Raw genomic sequence first — 23802 nt, 5'->3', positions numbered from 1 at the left:
AATAACATCCGTAGTGGCTAGCTGTGATTTAACCATCTCCACCACCTGGTCTGCAGTGACGGATGTAGCCAGTCGGGTGTAGCCACATGTAGTGCGTTCTCGGTAGTTGTGACACCGTTGGAAGTGATGATGAGGAATTGCCGGTTCCTGTAATTATCGGTGGTAGTGCAGGAAAATCGCATTGATGAATGGTATTGGTGTTGGTGACACGGGTGGGCGTCGAGACTTTGTCAACAATCTTAACATCTGTTGACGCCCCGATGTCCCGGAAGAATCTGCGCCTTTTTCCATTAGGGAGCCCATATGAATGCAGCTCGTCGCAATGTTTATGGGCTGGGGGACGGGACGCTGCAAGTTCAGCAAAACCGTTGCGGCTCTCATGCAAAACTGATGGTAGCAAGGCAGATTTCATGACGTCGACTGCGGCGGTGAGGGCCGCCTGAAAACCGACCTGCATGCCTGTTGCGTTGATCGCCTTGTTACGCAGGTTCACCAATGCACTTGTGCAACCCACACAGCTCCAATGTAGTGCTAGCGAACGCTTCACTTCACGGATGATTGATTCGGGCAATCTGGTGCACTTGATGTGATAAGGGCCATCGCAGTAGGAGCAGGTAAGTGCGTCATCCAAGCAATCCAAGCAATGTTGCTACATTTGCGATGAACCTCTTTTGCATTGGCTGACGATGAATGCCGGCCACCTTTCGTCCACTATTTCCTTGCTCACAAGCAAAATCTTTGGTCGATTTCAGGATTTGAATCCGATCTTTCACAAAGGCGATCACATCACTGTACTTGTCTTTAGTAAAATGCACGGAATGTTTTTCCCATGCCATCAATGTTTCACGATCCATTTTCATTAACAGCATGTTCGAAAGCGGCGTGTCCCATGCTTCAACCGGTTCATTCAGCTTCACCAACCCGCTGACAAAACGAGTAAACTCGTCCACTAGGTGCGTAAGCTTGTCGACGCACACCGACTGCACTCCCGGAAGGTAGTGCAATTTCCGATAATATTCACGGATCAACAGACGTGAATTGTCGTACCGCTTTAGAAGTGCCGCCCACGTAACTGAATAGTTATCGGATGTTAAAGGGGTGTGCTCGAATGGTAGAGCGGCGTCACCTGTCAACGATGAAAGCAAGTACTGAAGTTTTGCGATGGGGTAGTTCTGCAGACGCGTCGATCATGGCTATGAAGCGATCTCTGAAGGAAAGCCATTTTGTATGGTCTCCATCAAACGTTGGCAGCTCGATCTTTGGCAAGCGTAGATGTGGCGCGTTTGGCCGACCAAAAACCAGCGTAGAGGAAGCCAACCCCGTCGTGTCGTTCAGCGTACCTTCATCCTTAATCTGGTTCTCTCGCAATAATTTCAACTTCCGGAAACGATACTCGATTTCATTTCGCTCCTTTAGGTACATTTCAAAGCTTGCGTCTGTTTCCTCCATCTCTTCGAGTTTCTCGATCGTGTTGAGGAACCCTGCCTTGTGCCTTTCCAAATCTTCCAATGCTTCCGGAATCTGTCTTGCGAAATCGGGTACAAATTCCATTTGGAAACGTTCCAGCGTGTTGAGCCCTTACACTGCACTCTCTTCTTCATTTGCAATGCCTTGATTTTCTTGTCCATTGTAAATTACACCTTGTAATTTTCACACGAAAGAAACGAATAAACGAAAGCGATGGCGCGAAAATTGAAACGATGCCGCGGAACAGATCGATGCCCTTGATCGCGGGGCGAACTAGCGATGGTGCGAAGCGTCACGTAAAAAACTGCACCTTCCCGATAGAACCGAAATTCACCCTTGATAGCAGGATGATGAAGAGCTTACACTTCCTTTTACCACAATCGAAGGAAGGTTCGAAGGACCAAAAATGTGAGAAATATTCTCGAAACTGGTGAAATTATTGCGGTAAAATTCGTTGTAAAGTGAAACCCGTGCCGTCTTGGCGTCGTTCCGTTTGTAACTGTTTATTCATTCGTCCTAGTTCATGTTACATACATAATTCCAAAGTGAGTTGAGAGGAGGTGTCGGAATAGCGATTTCTCGGTCGGACATCATGAAAAAATTTGTTGACGTTTACTTGACTGAAATGTAAACAAGCTGCGGTCAAGCATTCTTTGTTGGTCAAGCGATCTCTAGCATACATTGATGAATCTCGATCTGCTGTCCTCTTGATGAAAATTTATCATTAATGTGTTTAATCGAATATATAACACTCACAATCTCAATGGATAGTGACCAAGACGGAACACGGTGATGAACAAAACGATTCCGTCAAATACAGTACGGCTTTATTCGTTCTGCACAAACTTCATGAATAGCTGCACCCATTCCGCGTGCGAGATATCCAGCATGTATCTGGATTCTATTTTTTGCTTGCAGATCAGCAAAAAAGTGGAACGATCCTATATCTCGGATCAACCAATTGTTCGGGGATGCAAACCGGCACCGCCTGTGACGCCGATACAGTCAAAGCTGCCCTGTCCATACAGGCGCTGAATCGTTGGGGGGGGGGGGGGGGGCCATCTAGGCAAACAGTAGCCGGCATCTATTCAGACTTTAGCCCATTGCTGTACTAATTATCGTGCATGAAAAAAATTATAATTTGTTTTTAAATTTGTATTTGTTCTATTCTTCGCCAATTTTTCGTTAAAAAAAAATACATTCCTATGGCAATTCTTAACAAAACATTTAAACTAGTAATCTTTTCATGAAATGTTATATTCGAGCAACTCCAACGTTGAACAAATGCATCGATAACTGATAATCGAGTTTACCTTCCTCCCCCCTAACCCCACCCCCCTTTTCATCGAATATCAACAGTGTTTGGCGTTAACGTCAATTTATCATTCATTTCAATTTTTACAATGTCGGCATATAATAGTGAACTGCTCTCTTCTATTTTCAGGGAGAACATCGAAGGCATCCGCTGGATGCAACAGCGAGGTTTTTTACAGCCGCAACAATTGTACCCGAGATGCGGAGATGATATGCAGATGAAACGATACAAGTTCATCGACGGGTTTAGGTACGTATGCAAAGATTCGCGCGCAGCACGGACATCATTCGCCGAGATTCGATCGCTCCGGGCACTCAACAATAACTCACGTCTCTTTAAACGACACTCATTTTACCGTTGGTTTTGAATCGAAGCAGATTTTGAATGGATGAGTGATTTGACGGTTATTTTCGTTCCTGTTTGTATGAGATGAGATCCCTCACATTTAGAGTTGCGGATTTGAGTTGAATCCGTGCAATTGATGATATAAGATGGTTAAATTGGCTCATATAAGGATGTTCATCAATAAGTTTTATTTTTTAAATATGTTTGTTTTGTGTGTAATAGAACTTTGATGGATTAATTAAATTATGCACAATTATTATTACATTTTTTATTTTCACTTGTGTGTTTGTTTATTTTTTTGTTTTAATACACATATGCTCTGCTAATGGGGTAGGAACCGAAGCTCCTCTCGGGGTTACAAAGGCTCTCCTACCCAACTCCTATTCCGTCACGTCCTCGTCGTACAGAGTGGTAACTTTCCCCACCACATATCCAAGCTTGGGTACACGGGCCTGTCCCAACCCCTTGGGCGGATGGTGGAGAAAGGCTAAACAGGAGGGGGGTGGGCAGACCAGGCAACTGGTCTGTCTGTACGTCGGGGGGGGTAACCAGACGTTAAACCAAACTGCCACGAGGCCCTCTAGAGGTACCTGGGGGCTTGGGCGCAGGGCCAGTCCCCCTGCCCCAAGTAACATTGCGACTACGGAAAGCTCAAATAATTATGCGATACCCGGATTATACGATATCAGACCCCCGCACCGTCCAAAAAACAATATTCTTATGGGCTCATGGAACGTACGCACTCTCTACAGAGCCGGAGCCTTGAAGCAACTTGATGACGCCCTAGCCATACTGAACATGGACCTCGTAGCGCTACAAGAGATCCGTTGGTTAGGGAATGGTGTGCATAACAGGCGTGGCAGTAGCCGCTACGATATATACTTCAGCTGCCACGACCGCCACCATATGCTCGGAACGGGTTTCGCCGTCGGTCCGCGGCTGAAATCCGAAATCATCGGCTTCAAGGCTATCAATGATAGGCTATGCACCCTGCGCATGCGAGGCAGATTCTTCAACATCAGCCTCATCAACGTTCACGCCCCTACCGAAGACAAGGATGAAGAGGAGAAGGACCTGTTCTATGGCCGCCTCACAAAAATCATTGACCAGTGTCCCAGGCACGATGTTAAAATCATCCTGGGGGACTTCAATGCAAAAGTCGGTAGGGAGCCAATGTACCGCCAATACATTGGAAGTCACAGTCTACATGAGCACAGTAACGACAATGGTAGTAGATTGGTCCAGTTTGCAGCTGCAAACAATCTGGTTGTGGGAAGTACCAAGTTTGCGCGCCGAGACATTCACAAAGCTACGTGGATGTCTCCGGATGGAGCCACTTCCAATCAGATAGACCACGTGTTGATTAGCCGCCGAAGACAGTCGAGCTTGTTGAACGTCAGAACGTATCGAGGGGCCAACATCGATTCCGATCACTATTTGGTTGGCTTAGTGATTCGTTGCAGAATCGCCCGTCCCCGCGTCAATGGGGGCGAAGTTAACACGCAGGCCCGGCTCAACACGGAATCCCTAAAGGACAGTCACGTCCAACAGGCATTCAAATCCGCTTTATGTGAGGCTCTACTACCAGAAAATGAATATGAAACTACGAGCGAACGGTGGAACGCTCTAAAAACAAAAATAATAAGCTGTGCCAATTCCACACTCCCACCACGTCGGGGCAACACCAGATCTGGCTGGTTCGACGAAGATTGTAGACATGTGACAGAACTTAAAAACTGCGCATACCGAGTAATGCAGCAGCGGCATAGAACGCGGGCATGCACAGAGGAATACTCACGGCTCAGGAGAGAAGAAAAAAGAGTTCACCGCACCAAAAAACAACTTTGGGAAGAGCAGCGGGTGCAGGAACTTCAAGAAATCAGAGTGCGTTACGGACCAGGAAGAAAGTTTTACCGGGAGATAGCAGGTCGCCGAAATAACTTTAGACCTAAGGTGACCTGCTGTCGGAATAAGGATGGGGATCTGGTCAGTTACCAGCCAGAGGTCCTCTCGCGATGGGCTCAGTACTTTGATGAATTGCTAAATGATCAGTTCAACGAACAGCTAGAGGCTCCACTAGCAGATGATATCATGCTACTGCCACCTAGCATAGATGAAACACGAATGGCCATCCGTCGGCTCAAGAACAACAAGGCACCAGGCACCGACGGAATAGTAGCCGAACTGATCAAAAACGGTGGTGCAGCACTCGAACAGGAAATTCATCAAATTATTACTGAGGTATGGGATAGCGAATCGATGCCTTGTGATTGGAATCTTGGCATCATCTATCCTATATACAAGAAGGGAGATAGGCTAGAGTGCAGCAACTACAGGGGTATTACGGTGTTGAATACCGCCTACAAGATCTTCTCCCTAATCTTACAAGATCGACTTGTCCCATTCGTTGAAGAGATCGGAAACTATCAGAGAGGATTCCGAAACGGAAAATCAACCACTGACCAGATCTTCACGATGCGGCAAATCTTGGAGAAGATGGCGGAGCAGCAGCTCCACTCCTACCATCTCTTCATTGATTTCAAAGCCGCCTATGACAGCATAGACAGGGTAAAACTGTACGACGCAATGAGCTCTTTTGGAATCCCGGCCAAGCTTACCAGGCTTGTACGAAAGACAATGGCCAACATCTCATGCCAGGTGAAGGTGGATGGAAAATTCTCAGGGCCCTTTGCTACCATCAAGGGCCTGCGCCAGGGAGATGGGCTCGCCTGTCTCCTCTTCAATCTGGCGCTAGAGAGAGCCATCCGTGACTCAGAGGTGGAAACTTCGGGGACCATCTTCTATAAGTCAATCCAGATCCTGGCATACATTGATGACATAGACATCATTGGTTTGAGGCTCTCCTATGTAGCAGAAGCTTATCAAAGGATCGAGCGTGCGGCACAGAACCTCGGGTTGGAGATGAACGAGGCGAAAACCAAAATGATGGTGGCACCACCAGCGGCCCTGCTAACAAACACTGATTTACACAGGGGTGATGTACAGATAGGTGACCGCACCTTCGAAGTCGTCCAAAACTTCACCTATCTGGGGTCAAAAGTCAGCACCGACAACAACATTGATGTTGAGTTACGCGCACGGGTGCTGGCTGCCAACCGGTCATACTACAGCCTGAGGAAACTTCTCCACTCTAAATACCTGTCGCGACGGACGAAGCTGGGACTGTACCGAACTTTTATAGTCCCAGTACTCACATACGCCTCTGAGACATGGACTCTGTCCAAAACTGACGAAGCCCTCTTAGCCGCGTTCGAGAGGAAGATGCTCAGAAGGATCTTTGGCCCCGTATGTGTGGAAGGACAATGGAGGAGCCGCTACAACGACGAGCTCTACGAGCTGTATGATAATCTCACTATCGTACAGCGCATTAGACTCGCCAGGCTCCGGTGGGCTGGTCACGTCATGAGAATGACACCGGACGACCCAGCCCGTAAAGTCCTTTTAGGCCGTCCACAAGGACAGAGGAGACGTGGTAGGCCCAAATTGAGATGGAGTGATGGCGTTGATGCGTCCGCCAGAACGGCCGGGATAACGGATTGGCAGACGACGACGCTGAACCGTGAGCGGTATCGAGGATTGTTGCAGCAGGCCAAGACCGCAAAGCGGTTATAGCGCCTGAAAAGTAAGTAAGTACACATAAGTACAAGAGTATGGTGTGAGGAGGCAGGAGAATGGGTGGACTATGAAAGTTTTCATGTAAGACATGCGCTTAACATAGGCATGGATTGCGATTGAAACACGTAATCACGGCAATGATTACGGATAAGCTACATTTACTTGAGTCGTTTTACAATATATACAACTGCTAAAAGTTATTTATAATCAAAACTACTCGTTTCTGAACTTATCGCATTCGATAAACGCAGTGTGGCAGAATTTCGATAACACCTATAGGGTGTTTATAGGAAAATAAAATTCTTTATTTTATGTGAATGGTTTTAGTTAGTTTACATACTGGCTCATAAAATATCTCGTTTCGATGCGCACAACGTGATAAAACAATGGAAAATTTTATAATAAATTTTGCAACTGAAACGCACCCGAATAGTGGAAACAAAAATATTTCGTCGGCCTATTTTCTATTTTTCGAGCAGAAATTAAAAGCGATACCGGTATATCAATAGCAAAACCCAAGAAAAATTAGTTATAAGTTACTCTTCACATAATAAAATTTCGTTGGAAAACTTTTTTTTCACAAACAAAAATTTATTAAATAAAATTAAATTAAATTAAATTAAATTTGTTTATTTTTTTGTAAGGAACTCTCAAATGTCGCTAGAACATCCTGTATATTGTAAAAGTAATTGTGCCAGCAACCTGATGAAGCGCGCACTTCTCAAAATGAAACCAAATTTTCTAAGAGGCAGGTTGAATAGAATCACCTGAGAAGCTGTGATTTAGCTTGTGGTATGTTTGCGCGTGCAAAACATTCGGTTGGTTTGCTTTAATATTGATTTGATTTTGGAATTGTCGTGATGGCTGTAAGTATTGGCAAATTATAAAATATTGGGCTTCGAGATTATTTTCATGACAATTGTGTTGCAGGATAAACGTAAAACAACCACTAAACAACACTTTGAGGTGCTTGTTTCTTTGATTGAAAGGAACGGGTCCGTAGCGGGGGTTCGGGACAAGGGGTCCAACAAATTTTGGCATGAAGTAGCCACAAATCTGCACGATTTGGGCCCTCCGACAAAAGACGTATCTGGTTGGAAAAAGGTAAAATGGCTGTTTAATAATCAGTGCAATATTTTTAATCACTTCTTTTACAATTTTAGGTTTGGGCTGATTATAAATCAGGCTTGAAGAAGAAGTTGGCTCACAATAGGAGCGAATATCGTGCTACGGGAGGAGGCCCATGATCATTGCGAAACTTCAATGCGCTCGAACAGAAAGTGATTGAGGTTTAAGATTTGCAACGTGCTGTTGACGGTACTCCTAATGTACCTGCTTTGGGTGCTGTGGAGCCCATGATTTCTGCACCAACGCATATTGGTAGCTCGTCGCAATGTGGACAGCAGCAACACAACACTGACTCTGAAGTTGAGACCATTGCTTGTTCTCAAGTAACAGAGCATAACGTAGTTGTTGAAGATTGTGAAACCATACCTGAGACCAGAACAAATCGACGAGTTAAAAGGGAAACAATTGCGGAGCAACAATTGCTGGTGTAATATGCAGGGAATACGGTCGCATATGTATATTTTTGATACATTATATATTTCGTTTTGTCTCCCATTAAAATAGACTTTTCGTTTTTGAAAAAAGACGTTTTGTATTAAATAGATATTTCGACTCTCTTGGGTCGAATAAATTTCTTTTTATAAATATTCTAAAAATTGTATGCATTACTTATCTTCGTTTTCACATTTTTGATGCGCCATATGCTTTTCTGCCGGTACTCGTTTACGTTGTCATCTTGCTGGTTCTCGTGTTCGTTATCATCTTGGTGGGACTCTTGTCCGTACGCATCTACGTTGGAGACTCCTGTCTCTTTGGATCCCGCCGGTCCACTTTCGTGCACCGTGGTCTCGCCTTCCACTGCAGTAGTCGCTTCATCTTGCACAATTCACGATTCACAATTTAGAAATTGTCTAATGATTTTCACCTCACTTGCGTTGTTTTTTTTTTTTTTTTGTTTCTTTTTACAGGAATTTTGTAACTTATTCACATTTCGATTGTTCAGGTTATTCGTTCGTCACTATGATCATAATGTTTCGTCACTTTTAAATCTTATATCGTCTTTGTACACAATTCACAAGGCATTTCCTCCTTTCACTTTACCTTATCCCGGGCATTCTCGGTTATGATCGATATCTTTGATTCACATTTTGTGTACAACACTGATCACTCTGTTTTTGTTTATTCATTGTACTTAGTCCGCTTTACTTGACTGCTTTGCTGAGATTAAACCCATCTTGCAGTTTTTGTCTCTGCTTATTTATGGCTTTTTTCATTGCATGTATATGCATTGCACTTTTTGTAAAAATTTTCGATATTCTGGATGATTTCTAATAAAATCAATCACTGGTTTTGCAATTCACTTCTTGCGGCAGCACTAGTTTTTTCACTTCACTTGTCACTTAATTCACGAAGATTGCAGAATAAACTCACGGTCGCCATGTAATATGCAGGGAATACGGTCGCCATGTAACATGGAGGAAAGCGGTTACCATGTGATACGCGGGATCGGTCGGTCTTTTACGACGGGGCTTTGCGCATATTCGATTTGAATCGCGCCGTACTTACGTGGTTCATTTGGGTTTCGACGAGAGCGACGAACAGCAACTTGCTGAGCGAACCAATTCTTCCCTTTATCGATTGTCCAGGCAATCGTGAAGATTCTAGATGAGAATCTTCCTTACTGGATTGTTGGAGACATCGAGGCCTTACCTTTGGTAGGGGGACACTCGAAGCTTATCGGCGTTGAGTCGGCCAGGTGACTCTAGATATTCAGAAGGAACATCCCATACTGTTTCGTTGGAGCCTTTGAGGCCTTACCTTGGGTAGGGGGACTCTCAAAGCTCTTGAAAGGAATTGGACGTCAGATTTGAGTTGCGTCAAGTCTCAGCCCAGAACCAACTTTCTCGTTGGCTGGGGAAGACAGCTTTATTTATACCAGCTTTATTACTTTATTCTTACAGTTTAATAAAGTTCAATTTACTTAATTTAGGTTGAGTTTATGTTAAATTCAAAATAACTTTTTCTATTTGTTTTTTTTTCCTGGTTGGCGACAAAGGCATAAAGTTTTTGTCGTCAACAAAAGTGTCGAATTTCGTTTGGATGGATGGACTTGTGTTATTGTTTGTTAGTTCGAATAAGTCTTGTTTTGTTTGTTCGTTGAACAGCATTGTCTAAAAATTTGCTTACATTAACGTTCCGCATGGAGACAAGAACTAAAGGTTCTTGGCGCAAACAATGTGTCGCCTTACGTTGCGCAATTTTGGTTCGATATGGGTTAGGTGGTTTGCTTCAGTTTAATTGCCGATTTACCGTTGCTGTGCTTGATAAAATGTGTCGCTATGGATGAGTTGGTCGCGGTGCGATCGATTGCTACGCTCGCATAAAATGTGTCGTTATGACTATGCCTGTTTTGTTCTATTTGTTTGCGATAGTTCGGAGTGGATAAAGTTTTACGCTTAGTTGCTGACCGTTGTCTGCACCGTGCGATGTATGGTGCATTGGTTGGTTTGGTTTCGTATTGCATTGCGCAACTCGCTAGCCGAGTGCGCTAGTCGGTTTTTAATGTTCTTATTGCAATGGATGTTTGGTCAAATTTGCTGAATATGCTGTTCTTGGTGGGGTACAGGGTGCTTGAGTTTAAATAATTGTTGCGTAAGGTTCTGGTGTGATTGACCATTTCTACGTACGTGTTTATAAAATGTATGTTTTCATGAGGTGTTTTTGAGATGTTTAGCAGTGATGCTACACTGGAGCTTCGCAAGTACAACCTAACTCAACAAAATTTGCTTCGTGTTGTAGAGTTGTTCGTTTATTAAACTGTTCCAGACTTACGTCCTATCACGATCACGTTCGCTAACACTCTGCCGGTTTTCCATTCTCTGCTTGGTATCCCCGTTACTTATCTGTAACACACGTTACATTTGTTACCCAGTTGACATTACTGCCTTGCGTTACCCAGTTGACATTATTTGAATTAATCGTTATAGTCTAGTACTCTACATCCCTCCCCACATAACCTCCTTACGACCACAAAGTCTGATATAAGTCGGTAGATTTTAGCTTGTACTGACTATCCGACTTTGTGGTCTTAAAGGAAAATTGGTTCCGAGACGTGCTATTTTATCTCATGTCGGCAAAAAAAAATTATGGGAGAAAAATAAATTGTTGAAATATTTCTGAAATGACTGGAAATGTTTCACCTTTTAACTGATTTTTGAATGATTTCATCAGCTTCGATTTTTTTTCCCAATTCGTTCAGTTGCCTTTTTGATTTATCGAAGAATGCTTTGACAAATTTTGCTTCGTCAATTGACAATTGTAGGCGTGCTTTGGTGCATATTGCGTGGTGTAGGTTTTGTTGTTTATAAAAGTGCATTTTTGACTTAATTAACTATGATCTTGTTTTTCAATTGGTTGTAGTGAAATGTCTCACGAAAATTACGCACGTTACTGGAAAAAGAGTGGCATTTTGTATAGAAGGAAAAGGCAATTAGCAGCACTCAGAGAACAGTGCGATTCTGTCGGAGTGTCAACCTTTGACCACACTGTTCATGGGAAGTTTTAGTCCTTCTTCTATTTGTCCTCTAGGATGAGATGAAATTGTGATTCATGTGCTGATATTCTCATTAATTTTTAGATGCGGTTGAATCTGCCATTGACGATACATCTGCCATCGACGTAGAAGACCATATCGCTTCTTCTTCTAGTTCTAGTCGGTGAAAAATACCATGAAATGTAGGTATTGTTTTTTATTCTTTCGACGGTGTCTTGCCCGCGCAACGTGTGTAAGAAGGAGAAAAGGCATAGCTTGTTGTTTGCTTTTCTGTGTCTGTGTTTGATTGTTGTGTCAAAAAACTTATCGAAAGTCAACGAATAAAAGTCTAAAAAATTTTGAACGAATAATTTTAATTGTTGATTTATTTCATTTCAAAAGTGGTTGGATGAAACGTTTCAAACCTCCGCTGAAAAATTTCGGGACCGTGAATGAAACATTTCACATTTATGGTTTGTTTGTTATAATTATGGCACGCTTTTTTTTCATCCACGAAGTCTGTTAATTACTGCTGTAAGTGTACATATAAGTCTACATATACGACTCCGTATATAGGTCGTAGTAAGGTCGGATATCGCTTTTTGGTTATGTGGGTCACCTAGTCCAACAAATCTAGACAAATTTAACAATATAACACTTGTTTAACATACTAAGGAATAAACAAAACGAAATCATTCCCTAAACCTCAATGGTATGTTGACGTATCTCTTTGGTCTCTCTGGGCAGGGGACCCTCGTTTTGGCCTTGCTTTTGTCCTGTCCCATCTGATATTTTTAAGGATGGAATATTAGTTTTACCTTCTTCTTGTAGAGTATTCCTTGTGCTACTCGTCGTGGGACATCTTATTATGTGAGCTACTGGTCTTCGATACCTGTTTCCATTTTCACCGGTTATAACTACCTCTGTGCCATTTCTTTCTACGACTGTAAAACGTTCTGCTCGGAAAGTAGGCTCTAATTTACCCATTTCATAATTTCTTATGAATACTTTGTTTCCAACACTTATCGCATTATCCCTGGCATGGCGTTTTCTATCAGCGTACAATTTTCCATGCATTTTGCTGATCATGTCTTTATCGCGAACTTCTTCATCCCGATTCCAATAAGGGTCAGTCCTTAATGAAGGTAGTAGGTCTTTAACTGGTCTGCCCGTGAGAAGCTCCATTGGAGATTTTCCCCTAACTGAATGAGGTGTTGTGTTATAGCTATAAACGTATTCTTGCACCGCTTTCCTCCAATCGTCTTTCATTGCTTTGGCAATCCGTAAAGCCCGCAAGATACCCCTATTCTGCCTTTCTACTCACCCATTCATCTGTGGCCAGTATGGAATAGTATGTATGACTCTAATATTTTTGCTCTTGCAATAACCTAAAAATTCAAAAAAAAAAAATGGTGGGCCATTATCGGTTCTAATCGTTTCGGGGTAAGTGTGGTGATGGAATATACGTTCAAGAACTTCAATTGTTTTACTAGCAGTCGTGGTGTTCATTTCCATAACCGTAAGAAACCTACTGTAGTAGTCAACTGCGACTAGAAATGTCGCACATTCTTTTGCTGTGAAAAAATCTATTGCTAAATCTTGCCATGCTCGCTCTGGCATTTCCTTTCTTGTCATCGGCTCCGGTGGCCCTGATTGCCTTACTAATGCACAGCCTTCACATTCTTGTACCCTGTTTTCTATGTCCCGATCCATATATGGCCACCAAATTTTCTCTCTGATGTTTCTTTTCATAGTTTTTATACCTGGATGACCCCTATGAGCAATATCTAAAGCTCTTTTCCGCAATTTCTCTGGGAGAACAATTCGATCATTCCTCACTACCACCCCGTTTATGACCCCAAGTTCCTTTGCAAATGCCTGAAAAGCAAACGAATGTGACGGCCATGTGTTTGTTTCAATAGCCTTACTAACTTCATTCAAAGTTGCATCGGAATTAGTTGCTTGTTTGATTTCTTCTAACTTTATATCTACTGGTCCAATCTCAATAGAACAAACAAAATGTTCTGAAGCCTCATCAAACGCTTTACTCGACGGGGGGCACAACCTAGATAAAATATCCGAGATGTTGCTTTGTCCTGGAACGTGTACGACTGTGAAATCATACGGTTGCAACCTCAGTGCCCAACCCTCGGCACGCGTGCACGCCCGTTTCTCTTCTTGGTGTTTTCCACCAAATATATATTCCAACGTTTTATGGTCAGTGTACACCGTAAAATGAATCCCGAAAAGGTACGTGTAGAATTTTTCTACAGCCCAAACAACAGCTAAAGCTTCCCTCTGTGTTTGCGGGTAAATCTTTTCTGTATCTGTAAACCTCAATAGCCCTCTTCCTGTCATTAAAGTTGTGATGTCATGTGAATCCGGGTGTAGCTCAATGTGGTAACAAGTCGACGTGATGTCTAGCTTGGAAAATATTTTTGCTCCTTTTAGCTTGTTGAGAAGTGTGTCAATTACAGGGAGAGGATAGTGTTCCCTTTGAATCGCCTTATTAGGGTATCGCATATTTATGCAAAGACGAATGTCGTCTTTACCCTTAGGAACCACTACCATAGGCGATATCCAATTGGCAGGACCTATAACTGGCTCAATTATGTCTGCTTCTAACATTTCCTGTAACTTCTGATTGACTTTTTCCTCCATCGCTATCGGTATTCTTAGGCAGGCTAGCTTCTTTGGCATAACAGTATCATCAATTGCAAGCTTCAATTGGATTCCCGGAAATTTTGGAAATGGTGTTTTCTTTTGCCCTATCAGATTAACTTCTAGCCCAACTTTCAAAACTTTCAGCTCCTCCGCTGTCGTTTTGCAAAGCAAACATCGATTCGCTCCTTTGATAACGAAGAATTCTGTGTAGACCTTAGGTTTTGCAGCATTGATTGTAATTCATGCCTCAAAACCAGCCACCACTTCCAATGGGACTTTAGATGCATACGCATTGAACTGGCGATCACATTCAAACTCCATGTTAAATACCTTGGCCCTGCTACCAATTAATTTTCCCCATACTTTTTCTGTTTTCGTATTTATCATTGCTCCTGAATCGATAAGGAACTCTACTGGTATTTTATCGATGTGTCCCACAATCATTCCATCATTGGTGTTTTGTTGCTAAAATAGAAAATATGAACATACGATTAATTATTTGAAAATAACAGATAGTAAGTTCCTTTCCTTTCATATATTGTTTATTTTGATGACTTACGAATCCAATTCACTAATTCAATAAACGAAAGGAGGATTTAAAGGTTCCGTTTTCCACAGATTATAATACTCAATCATTTCTTTATGATTTCCAAACAGAAACAAAAATTTGAAACGAAAGTAAACTGAGTAAGTTGTCACTCTACCTTTTCTATAGCCGGGGGCGATTCATTACACAATGCATTAGCCACTTCCGGTTACTGCCATCGGTACCGGTTGATTCCCTGTGTTGTCCGCCTATTTCGCCCTTCTGTGCACTTCCTTGCAAAGTGTCCCAACTGTCCACACTTGTTGCATCGAGAATTTCTAGCCGGACAGTCCTTCGCTTGATGCCTCCATGAGCCGCATCGTCCGCAATCCTGGGAAGGTCTATAACCTGTCCTCTAATCTCGTCCTCGAAAATCGTTCCCCGTCGATGACGTTTTCCTTTCCGCCGTATAATTAATAGCCAGCGCACTGTTTTCTCCCTTAAAGGGATGAGATTTTTCTTTTTGTTTCACTAGCACTTCTCGATTGATCGCATAATTTATCAGATTGTTCAAATCCATTACTCCTTCCAGGTCTTTGTCTCTTACTCGCTCATCGCTAGCCCCAACAGTTATTTGCTGAAGAATTTCTTTTTCTTCACGAGCACCAAAATCACAACTACGCGCTTGTGTTTGTAGACGTAGCATGTAGCGGTTAACGGGTTCATCGAGCTTTTGTTTTAGCGCGCGGAATACCTCTAGCTCAACCCTTTCATTGCGTTTTCCAATAAAGAACGCGTTGAGCCTTTGAACTGCGTTATCATACTCCGGAATTTCTTTTGGTGCCATTGGTGGTTTAGGAGGATCTGGGACAACTTCTCCCACTACAGGTGCTAAATTATAGTAGATACGTTGCAATCCTCTGCCTCCACGGGCCAACATAAAAAGCAGCTTTTCATGTTGCGATTCAGTCTGCTTTAACTCCAAGACTATCTCGCATGATCTATGCCACTCTTCCCACTCACGGCGCAACGCCGAACTATCAACGGCATCGTTAAATGGTTCCAAATGGAAGTGCTGTTCCATCTGTAGAAAAATGTAAACAAAAAACCCACATTTGAGTTGCGCCAAGCTACCGTAATGATAATCCATAATGGCTATCCCATTGCGCTTCTCCCTATTTTCCGGACAGATTTCTTATAAAACCTCGTTTTGGATTCCTCTTCCTATTCTCAACATATTCTCACTACTGCTTTCGTTTCCTAATCACTTTTGATTTCTATTTTTCTCTTGCTTTCCTCCATGACTCTATCTTCCGATAGATTTCATCATTCCACCATTGTACTCCAAAAATTTCGTTTCAGCCTATTCTATAAAACTATGGCATATTATCGAACTGTGTGTTTCGGTGCCTACATTGTTTATAGCGCTTCGGTTTTTTTTTTTGAACCGGACTCGCTTTTCCGTATTTCTGTACCTGTGTTTTGCTTAAACGTGTGCTTCGAGGTATTCTCTCCTCGGACTCACAACAAAATCTTTTGTTCTTTTCTCGGACTCGCAAACATTTTTTTTTTGTTTAGCGCTTCGGTTATCTACCGGACTCGCTTTTCTGTTCTGTTTCTGCTTTTCTGTGATTCTTCTTTACCTGTGTATTGCTCAAACGTGTGCTTCGAGGTATTCTCTCCTCGGACTCACAACAATTTTTTCTAATGCGCTTCGGTTTTTTTCTCTTTTCTTTTTTTTACCGGGCTCGCTTCTTTTTTTTTCTTTTCACGGGGCGTTCTTACACGTGCGCTTCGAGAACTTATTTTCTCGGACTCGCAACCAATTTTCTTTTCGGCATATTTCATCTCCCAATTTAGTGATTCAATCCTTCTTACCCAAATTTGGCCTTATCCCTGTTTCTCTGATAAGTATATTAACTTAGTGTTTCATTAGCATAATGACTCTTGTTGATTTTTTTTGACTTATTTCACTTTCTTCTCAAAACTTAGCAACAATAAATTGGTCATTTCAACCAAACACTTGATGAGCACTCTGTTTACAATCGTAATCACTGTTTAAAATGTTTCACCATTTCACATAAATCCTTTTTTTTTGCTCCCGTGGGGAACTAGACATTTCAAAATTCCCCACGGGAGCAAACAACATCTCTCACCTTGTCTTCCATTGTTCTTCCGTTCTTCCTCTCGATCCTACCGGCTGCGCCAAATGTAGAGTTGTTCATTTATTAAACTGTTCCAGACTTACGTCCTATCACGATCACGTTCGCTAACACTCTGCCGGTTTTCCATTCTCTGCTTGGTATCCCCGTTACTTCCCAGGCTGCAAGGAACATATGAAAAGACCAAATCCCTCTGTTTACAATACTAAGTCAGCGAGTTCATGAACTTTATACGGCTTTTTACCTAATAATAAATAGTAAAATCATTAAAAAAAATATAGAAAAATCGTGTCTTTATTTAACATGTACATTTTATTTGGTTTTAAAAGATTTTTCATTATTTTTCAATTTTAATCAAAAAATAGAGAGCAATGATATTGTTGATATTGGTTCCCTGATCAGCGATTGTTGTTGTTTTGCCTGTCAGACTGGCCGACGCGCTACAAAAAGAAAACTTCTATCCGTACAAACAAAAATTTTCCGAGTGCTTCTTAATTACGTTTTTGCTCAGTGCCTACTAATATCACCAATCTTGTAAAAATGAGTGACCAATTCACTTAACGAGTAAAATATAATTCATATTTGTATCGTTATAGCGATGCTACAGAGCGTCGAGCAGCTTTGCTAGAGCAGAATGACGAAGAGCTAGTTGCAGGAGGAAGTTCATACGGTATAAGACGGGCAAATATCATTGTTAGTTTCTTTTATAACATGGTTAGTTTTGTTTTCCAGTTATTGGAAGCAACCAAGGCGCAGGCGATGCACCTATGGATTATCATTCAGAAGGATCTTCCAATGTGATAGCAGTAGAAGCCGGTGAAACGACAAGCGAACCTGAATGTGATGAGTTTGTTACGGACTATTTAGTTGAAAGCTCTGACGATGAAAGAATGGACACAGAACGCACAGAAGGGTATGATGTAGAAGCCGAATTACGTCGATGGGCAATATCCACCAATCAATCGTATAATTCTATAAGTCAAGTTATGGAAATCATACGAAACGTGAGTTCTTGTAATCTTCCAAAAGATGCTAGAACTTTGCTGAAGACTCATCGAAATGACTCAAATGAAGTTGTAACGATAAACGGAAGTCAGTATTGGTATAACGGGATAAGACGATGTCTGCTCAACGAACTAAGGTGCGTAGCTAATAAAAGTTGTTAACAACAATCTTTACATAACAAACGTTACGTTTTGTATTTTCAGCCGCAGCGATATAGCTCTCGATTCGTATTCTAAGCTGGAACTTAATGTTTCTATTGATGGATTACCCATATTTAAAAGCAGCAATCTTCAATTTTGGCCAATATTATTCAACGTTCATAACATTCCAGAAGTGCCGGTAATGACCATTGCAGTTTACAGCGGATCAACAAAACCAGCAGATATCGATCAATTTCTTCAGCCCTTCGTTGATGAACTTAACTTCCTTATGGAAAATGGAATAACCATCAATAACAAAAAGATTTCCATATAATTACGTGTCATTATAGCTGATTCACCTGCTCGAGCATATATTAAAGGTAAGACAAAATATAAGATTACGTTGAAAATTGTATGGAACTTAATATACTTTTTTAAATAGGTGTTGCTGGTTTCAACTCACGAGATGGTTGCTTGAAATGCGCAACGTAAGGAAGAAGCCTTAATGGAAGAACTGCATTTTCCAGTTATACTGAACTTGAGCGAACAGATCATGGGTTCAGATTACGAATTTACGAAGGTCATCATAAATATTGTACTCCATTGTTGAAACTAAATGACTTCGACATTATCAAACAAATAATCGTCGCAGATCAACTACATTTGATAGACTTAGGTATCACCAAACGCACGATCGTAAGTTTCATGGAAGGAAAATTTGGCGTTAAAAAAAAGCTTAACAATACACAAATTAACAATTTGTCTGCAATGCTGACCAACATCAAACTTCCTATTGAAATTCATAGAAAGTTCCGTTCATTGCGTGGCTATAAGCACTGGAAAGGCTCAGAATATTCCTAATTTCTATTTTATGCCAGTTTCGTTATACTCAAAGAGATAACAAATGAAGAACAATACAAGCACTTCATGCTGTTCTTTTGTAGCTTAACTTTGTTTTCCTCAAATGTTTACTAAGAACATTGGCCTTCAGCAAACACGTTGATTCAACTTTATGTAAAACATTACGCAAATATCTATGGCCCGGAATTTATTTCAAGCAATGTACACAATCTGCTACATATATTCAAAGAAGTTGAACAATTTGGTCCAATTAGTAGCATATCTTCTTATCCATTTGAAAACCATTTGCAGCATTTAAAACGTTCTTTGCGTTCTGGCTGGAAATGCTTAGAGCAAACTATAAATAGACTTTCCGAAAAAGAAGTTTTTAACACTCGTTCCGCTAATCTATGTTTAAATTTCCCTTCTGTTCATACCAGAACTGGCACGGTAACGTTACATGTCCGCAAAGCCTTTCTTTTAAAAACTGGGGAACGTAACGAATGGTTTTTGACCAAAAGTGGTAACGTGTGAAAATTTATCACTGCACATGAACAATACCGTAACATAAAAATTGTTGCGAAAAAATTGTCTCAAACAGACGATTGTTTTGTATATCCTTTGAATTCTAAATTTATGCATATGCATCATGGAAACCTGAGCGATCTGGCACATACGGAATCGGATGTTAATATTGAGGATATACGATGTAAATTGGTAGCTGTTCCCCTTTCCAAAGAAAATGAGTATCAATATGTTCCATTAATTCATACCCTCGTAGGCTAATATTTGCATTTCTTAGATAATAAATAATTAATATGATTTTCTTTCTGTATCGTTCTTTTTAATTAATATAATTTATTGATTATAACATTTCAAAAATTTACATATTATACATTATACATTTTTCATGAGTTTTTATTATTAACATACATATTACATCATATTACATGTATTTTAAAAAATAAGGACACTTAGTTAGTGAAGGAACTTTATAACAAAACAACAAAACACTAATAATGAGAATGTTGATGTCTGTGGTGTGTGGATTTAATCTTACCTTCTAGGTTCAGTCTTTGGCGGGCATGCTTCAATTTATTTTGGAAGAATGTTTTAATTTTTTAAGGAGTTGGAGTTACTCCGTGAAAGGTTCCAATGTGCTTAAATAAAGCAAGAATATTTTTATATCCAAACAACGGAATTTTTTGGTTCGGATGTCCAATTCCCGTCCAGCTCATCTCTATAACAAACTGTCTGGCAAAAATGATGTCCATCGCTGAATGAAGCCTTTCTTCCGAGCTATCTGTTGGCAGCTGGCATTCCAGATATTCTTCAAATTCTTTTTTATACTGTTGATCATTAAGCTGCTGATCCACTGCATCCAACATTTCTTTGGATGCGATCGGTTCCCAGTTGAATGAACTATTTGTTACCAATCCTGGACGAGGAGAGATTTTATCTAAGATCAAGTCCAGCTTAGTTTTAATAATTGCTTGATTTTTCTCAACAACTCGAACCCTGTTGGCGTGGTTAGTTTCTATTTCATTAAGTTTCTGGTCCAAATTTGTAATTTTTTTTGTCATGTCATCCATTTTCTGTCCAATTGAAACTAAAAGTTCGCGCAATCCTGCGTCTATAGAGGATATTGTTGTCTCTAGATTTATGGGACTATTGCTGCTTATGGGTTTGGAAATGTTGGGTTTGTTGGATGCGGAAAAAATGGAATCCGAAATGGATGCGGAAACATTGCGGTGAACGATGTTTGTTGCAGGTTGGATGTTCTTGGATATATTTTTTGCCGTTGGTAGTTGTTTTATAAAATCTGGATGGAGTGTTGGTTGTGATGAGGAAGCTGTAACACAACGATGAAAAACAATACATATTACTTTTAATACTGCTCCCAATCTTTTAAACGCATGCCGAGAAAACCATACAAACCTGCGGAAACACTGCGGTGAACGATGTTTGTTGCAGGTTGGATGTTCTTTGATGTATTTTTTGCCGTCGGTAGTTGTTTTATAAAATCTGGATGTAGTGTTGGTTGTGATGAGGAAGCTGTAACACAACGATGAAAAACAATACATATTACTCTCAATACTGCTCTAAAGTTTTATGAACCAATATTTTTTATACCTGTAGGCTGCGGCTTCTCGGATAAAACATATTTTCCGTCTCTCATATTGAGCACCACAATCTTGCGTGGTGTGCTAAATGATTCGCCACATCGTTAAAACACGAACAAAGAGATAAATATATTATACATCGAATCCTTTGTTACATGTAATTTAAAAATACATACTTTTCCATGTTGCTTGGTTGCTTCTCTTATTGGATGTTTACGTCTCGACACAACACAACCGCAATAGCTCTCACGGATCAGATGGAGGACAAGCAACTCGGTAAGTACAAGTTCAAATCAACTTATAACCCATTATAATTGATAACACAGAAAAAGATACGAAAGCCACCGGTAAAGGGGAGGTATTACACACAGCTATGGCATATGAATGAATAAGTATGAATTTTAAATAAATGACAGCTACAAGAAAAAAACAAGGGTCTTTTCGTGGGTGAAAAGACCACGAAAAGACGTCTTTTCATCTGTCATTTGGAGCCTGGGATATATTGAGCATTAAAAATAAACACTTGAGCTTTGTAGTATAGACAGGTTTTAAAGGGCAAATAAATTATTTTAAAGTAAGCGTCGATCGAAACTCGGCGAATGATGTTCGTGCTGTGTGCGATTATCTTTGTGGCGGAACCAGCAGCTTTCGAGCTGGTTCAATCCTTTACAAGTATAAAGCTGCTTTGAGCAAGCTTATGCGTTGTATTTATGAGTGGGCCAGTAATACGGATGCTTCTCGTTGCGCCAAAGAAACTGGACTCACGCAGAAAACGGTGCTATCGTGGTACGACACGATTCGAACGTTCCTATGGGAAACGTTCGAATCCACCGGCGTGAGAATTGGAGGCACGCCGGCATGATGATGGAAATCGACAAGACTGTCATCTCTCGTCGAAAGTACAACGTCGGCCAGATAAGTGCGTCCAACACGCAGTGGCTTGTGGGTGGTATATGCCGTGAGACGGGAGAAATTTTCCTTGAGCGTGTACCTAACCGCTCGCAAGCCACCCTCAACGATCTTGTGGTTCGGCATGTGGAAGCCGGTACCACAATTATAACCGACTGTTGAGCAGGTTATAACGGGCTGGTAGCCCAAGGGTTTCCCCACGACACCGTGAATCATTCCATCCACTTTTTCAATCCTAGCGATAACAACATCAATTCGCAAAGGATTGATTGAAGGCATTTCTAAAAAAAAAGGAACGAATATAAAAAGTAACACAGAAAAATACTTTTCAAAAATACGAAAAAGATAAATTTCGGAGATGCAATGAAGGTGTATTTGTGTACATATTAGATACCTTGGGGAATGAAGTAGTGTTGGAAGTGAGAATGCGACCAACCACTCACGCACTCTCTCTGCAGAAAGCGACTGCAGTCGCTCTTACTGCAGTTGACGAGGAGTGAGTGGAAACGATCTTGGTCGCAAGGATCGTGTCCTCGGCTCGAGAACTTGACATCGGGACGGCACGGCGAACACATGCAAATAAACGAGATAAGGGCAGTGCCCCATAGCATTTAATAATTTGTGTTCGTGTAGAACTCTCGGCCCGTTTTCTAATATCACACGGACATAAAAGTGGCGACGAGGATTCGTTTTATTTGAATGTGTACTGTTTTGTGCGTATTTTAACCCGTATTTTAACGTGTGCATAAATTTCGCGAATCGTGTGAATCTTTTAAAGTGTTCGTCAATTCGTTTGGTTTTAACGCGTATCGTATGTGTGTATCGTGCGTGTGATAAATTTCTTCGCCTAGTCGGAAACGTAGAAGGATGGAGACAAACGAACTGAACTCTGTTGACCCTTTCGGAGATGCCGATCAACGACGCTTATCGCAAAATCGTGTTCCCGCTCCTACACCACCCGTTCATCCAAGCGAACCGCTGCCAGGCGTTTTCGCATCACAGGAGTTGCTGAGTGGACCACGAGGAGAATCGTCGTACGCGCCGCCGCCATCGCTGTCAGGTCCTGCGCCATCATATTTCGCTCCTGAACCATCGCAGATGGCACCACAGCCATCGCAACACGCTCCATCAACAGCCCAGGATAGTGTCACGATGCTGAGAACGCTAAATGCGCTTCAACAGCAAATGACTCAGCAGCAGCAAATTTTGAATGAGTTATTGCAGCAACGTTGTCAGGGCCATAACGTTGCAACAACCAGTTTCAATCATGAACAAATTATTGATTCCTTGTCTCGAAATATTTCAGAGTTTCGCTTCGATCGAGACATGGGAATTACGTTCAGAAACTGGTACTCACGATACATCGATATGTTTCAGAAAGATACTGCTAGGATCGACGACGCCGCTAAGGTTCGATTGTTGCTGCGCAAACTGGGTGTTGCTGAACATGATCGATATTTGAGCTTTATCCTGCCAAGTCGTCCGTCTGAATTTTCGTTAGAGCAAACGGTGGAACAGCTGGCAACGCTTTTTGATTACTATTATTATTATTATTATTTATTTCAACGGACCGCATGAGGCTCTCTTGAAGCGGGATTTAACATAAAATTTCATAGTGCACATTACATGAATAAACGCGGACAAAATAAATTAACGAAGAGTGGGTCGCACTCCATGAATGCAGTTTAAAAACACAATGCACGACATGTCCGGTTAGTGACGATCACACACGACGTTAAATTCACGGCACATACATAAAAACGGATCAGAGGCGCCAAATCGGGTGCGGCGATCCTCCACGTCGAGCAACGATCTAGCCCGGAGCGATCTCGGCGGGACGTATAGGTTGAGGTCAGCAAGAAGCCCCGGCGAGTCGAACCGGTTGTCTAGTAATCCCGTAACAAACAGCCTCTGGGCGTTGCAGTTCCGTTGGTCCAGCGATTCGAGTCCCAGTAGCGCACAGCGTCCAGCGTAGTCCACCTCCACCCTCCAGAAGCGCAGAGCGAACCGAGTGAGTTTGCGCTGGATGGATTCCAGCCGGGCCAGCGGACGAGCAGCGGATGGCCACCA

General features: G+C 41.7%; 2 protein-coding genes across 4 annotated transcripts; one reads left to right on the top strand and one right to left on the bottom strand.

Moving 5' to 3' along the window:
- Positions 1-2978: 2978 nt before the first annotated feature.
- Positions 2979-19533, top strand: LOC118516447. 3 transcript variants are annotated; one of them, XM_036062342.1, is made up of 5 exons: positions 2979-3031; positions 17312-17385; positions 17448-17856; positions 17924-18240; positions 18303-19533. In XM_036062342.1, the coding sequence occupies exons 1-4, from the start codon at positions 2994-2996 to the stop codon at positions 18192-18194; spliced, it is 792 nt and encodes a 263-aa protein (XP_035918235.1). In that variant the 5' UTR covers positions 2979-2993; the 3' UTR covers positions 18195-18240; positions 18303-19533. The 3 variants fall into 3 exon arrangements, 1 of the variants encoding a protein (XP_035918235.1); XR_004907887.1 differs by lacking the exon at positions 2979-3031 and adding an exon at positions 11113-11179 and having other exon boundaries at positions 11252-17385; positions 18303-19531; XR_004907888.1 differs by lacking the exon at positions 2979-3031 and adding an exon at positions 17228-17249.
- A 108-nt stretch (positions 19534-19641) lies between these two features.
- Positions 19642-21113, bottom strand: LOC118516446. The gene is made up of 4 exons (XM_036062341.1): positions 21000-21113; positions 20834-20907; positions 20639-20755; positions 19642-20552 (listed from the first exon to the last, which is right to left on the bottom strand). The coding sequence occupies exons 1-4, from the start codon at positions 21005-21007 to the stop codon at positions 19822-19824; spliced, it is 930 nt and encodes a 309-aa protein (XP_035918234.1). The 5' UTR covers positions 21008-21113; the 3' UTR covers positions 19642-19821.
- Between the last annotated feature and the right edge of the window lie 2689 nt (positions 21114-23802).

Source organism: Anopheles stephensi, unplaced genomic scaffold (genome assembly GCF_013141755.1).
Source record: "Anopheles stephensi strain Indian unplaced genomic scaffold, UCI_ANSTEP_V1.0 ucontig293, whole genome shotgun sequence".
NCBI classification, from domain to species: Eukaryota; Metazoa; Arthropoda; class Insecta; order Diptera; family Culicidae; genus Anopheles; species Anopheles stephensi.
The sequence above is the reverse complement of the archived record's forward strand: the minus strand, read 5'-3'. Positions and strand labels throughout refer to the sequence as shown.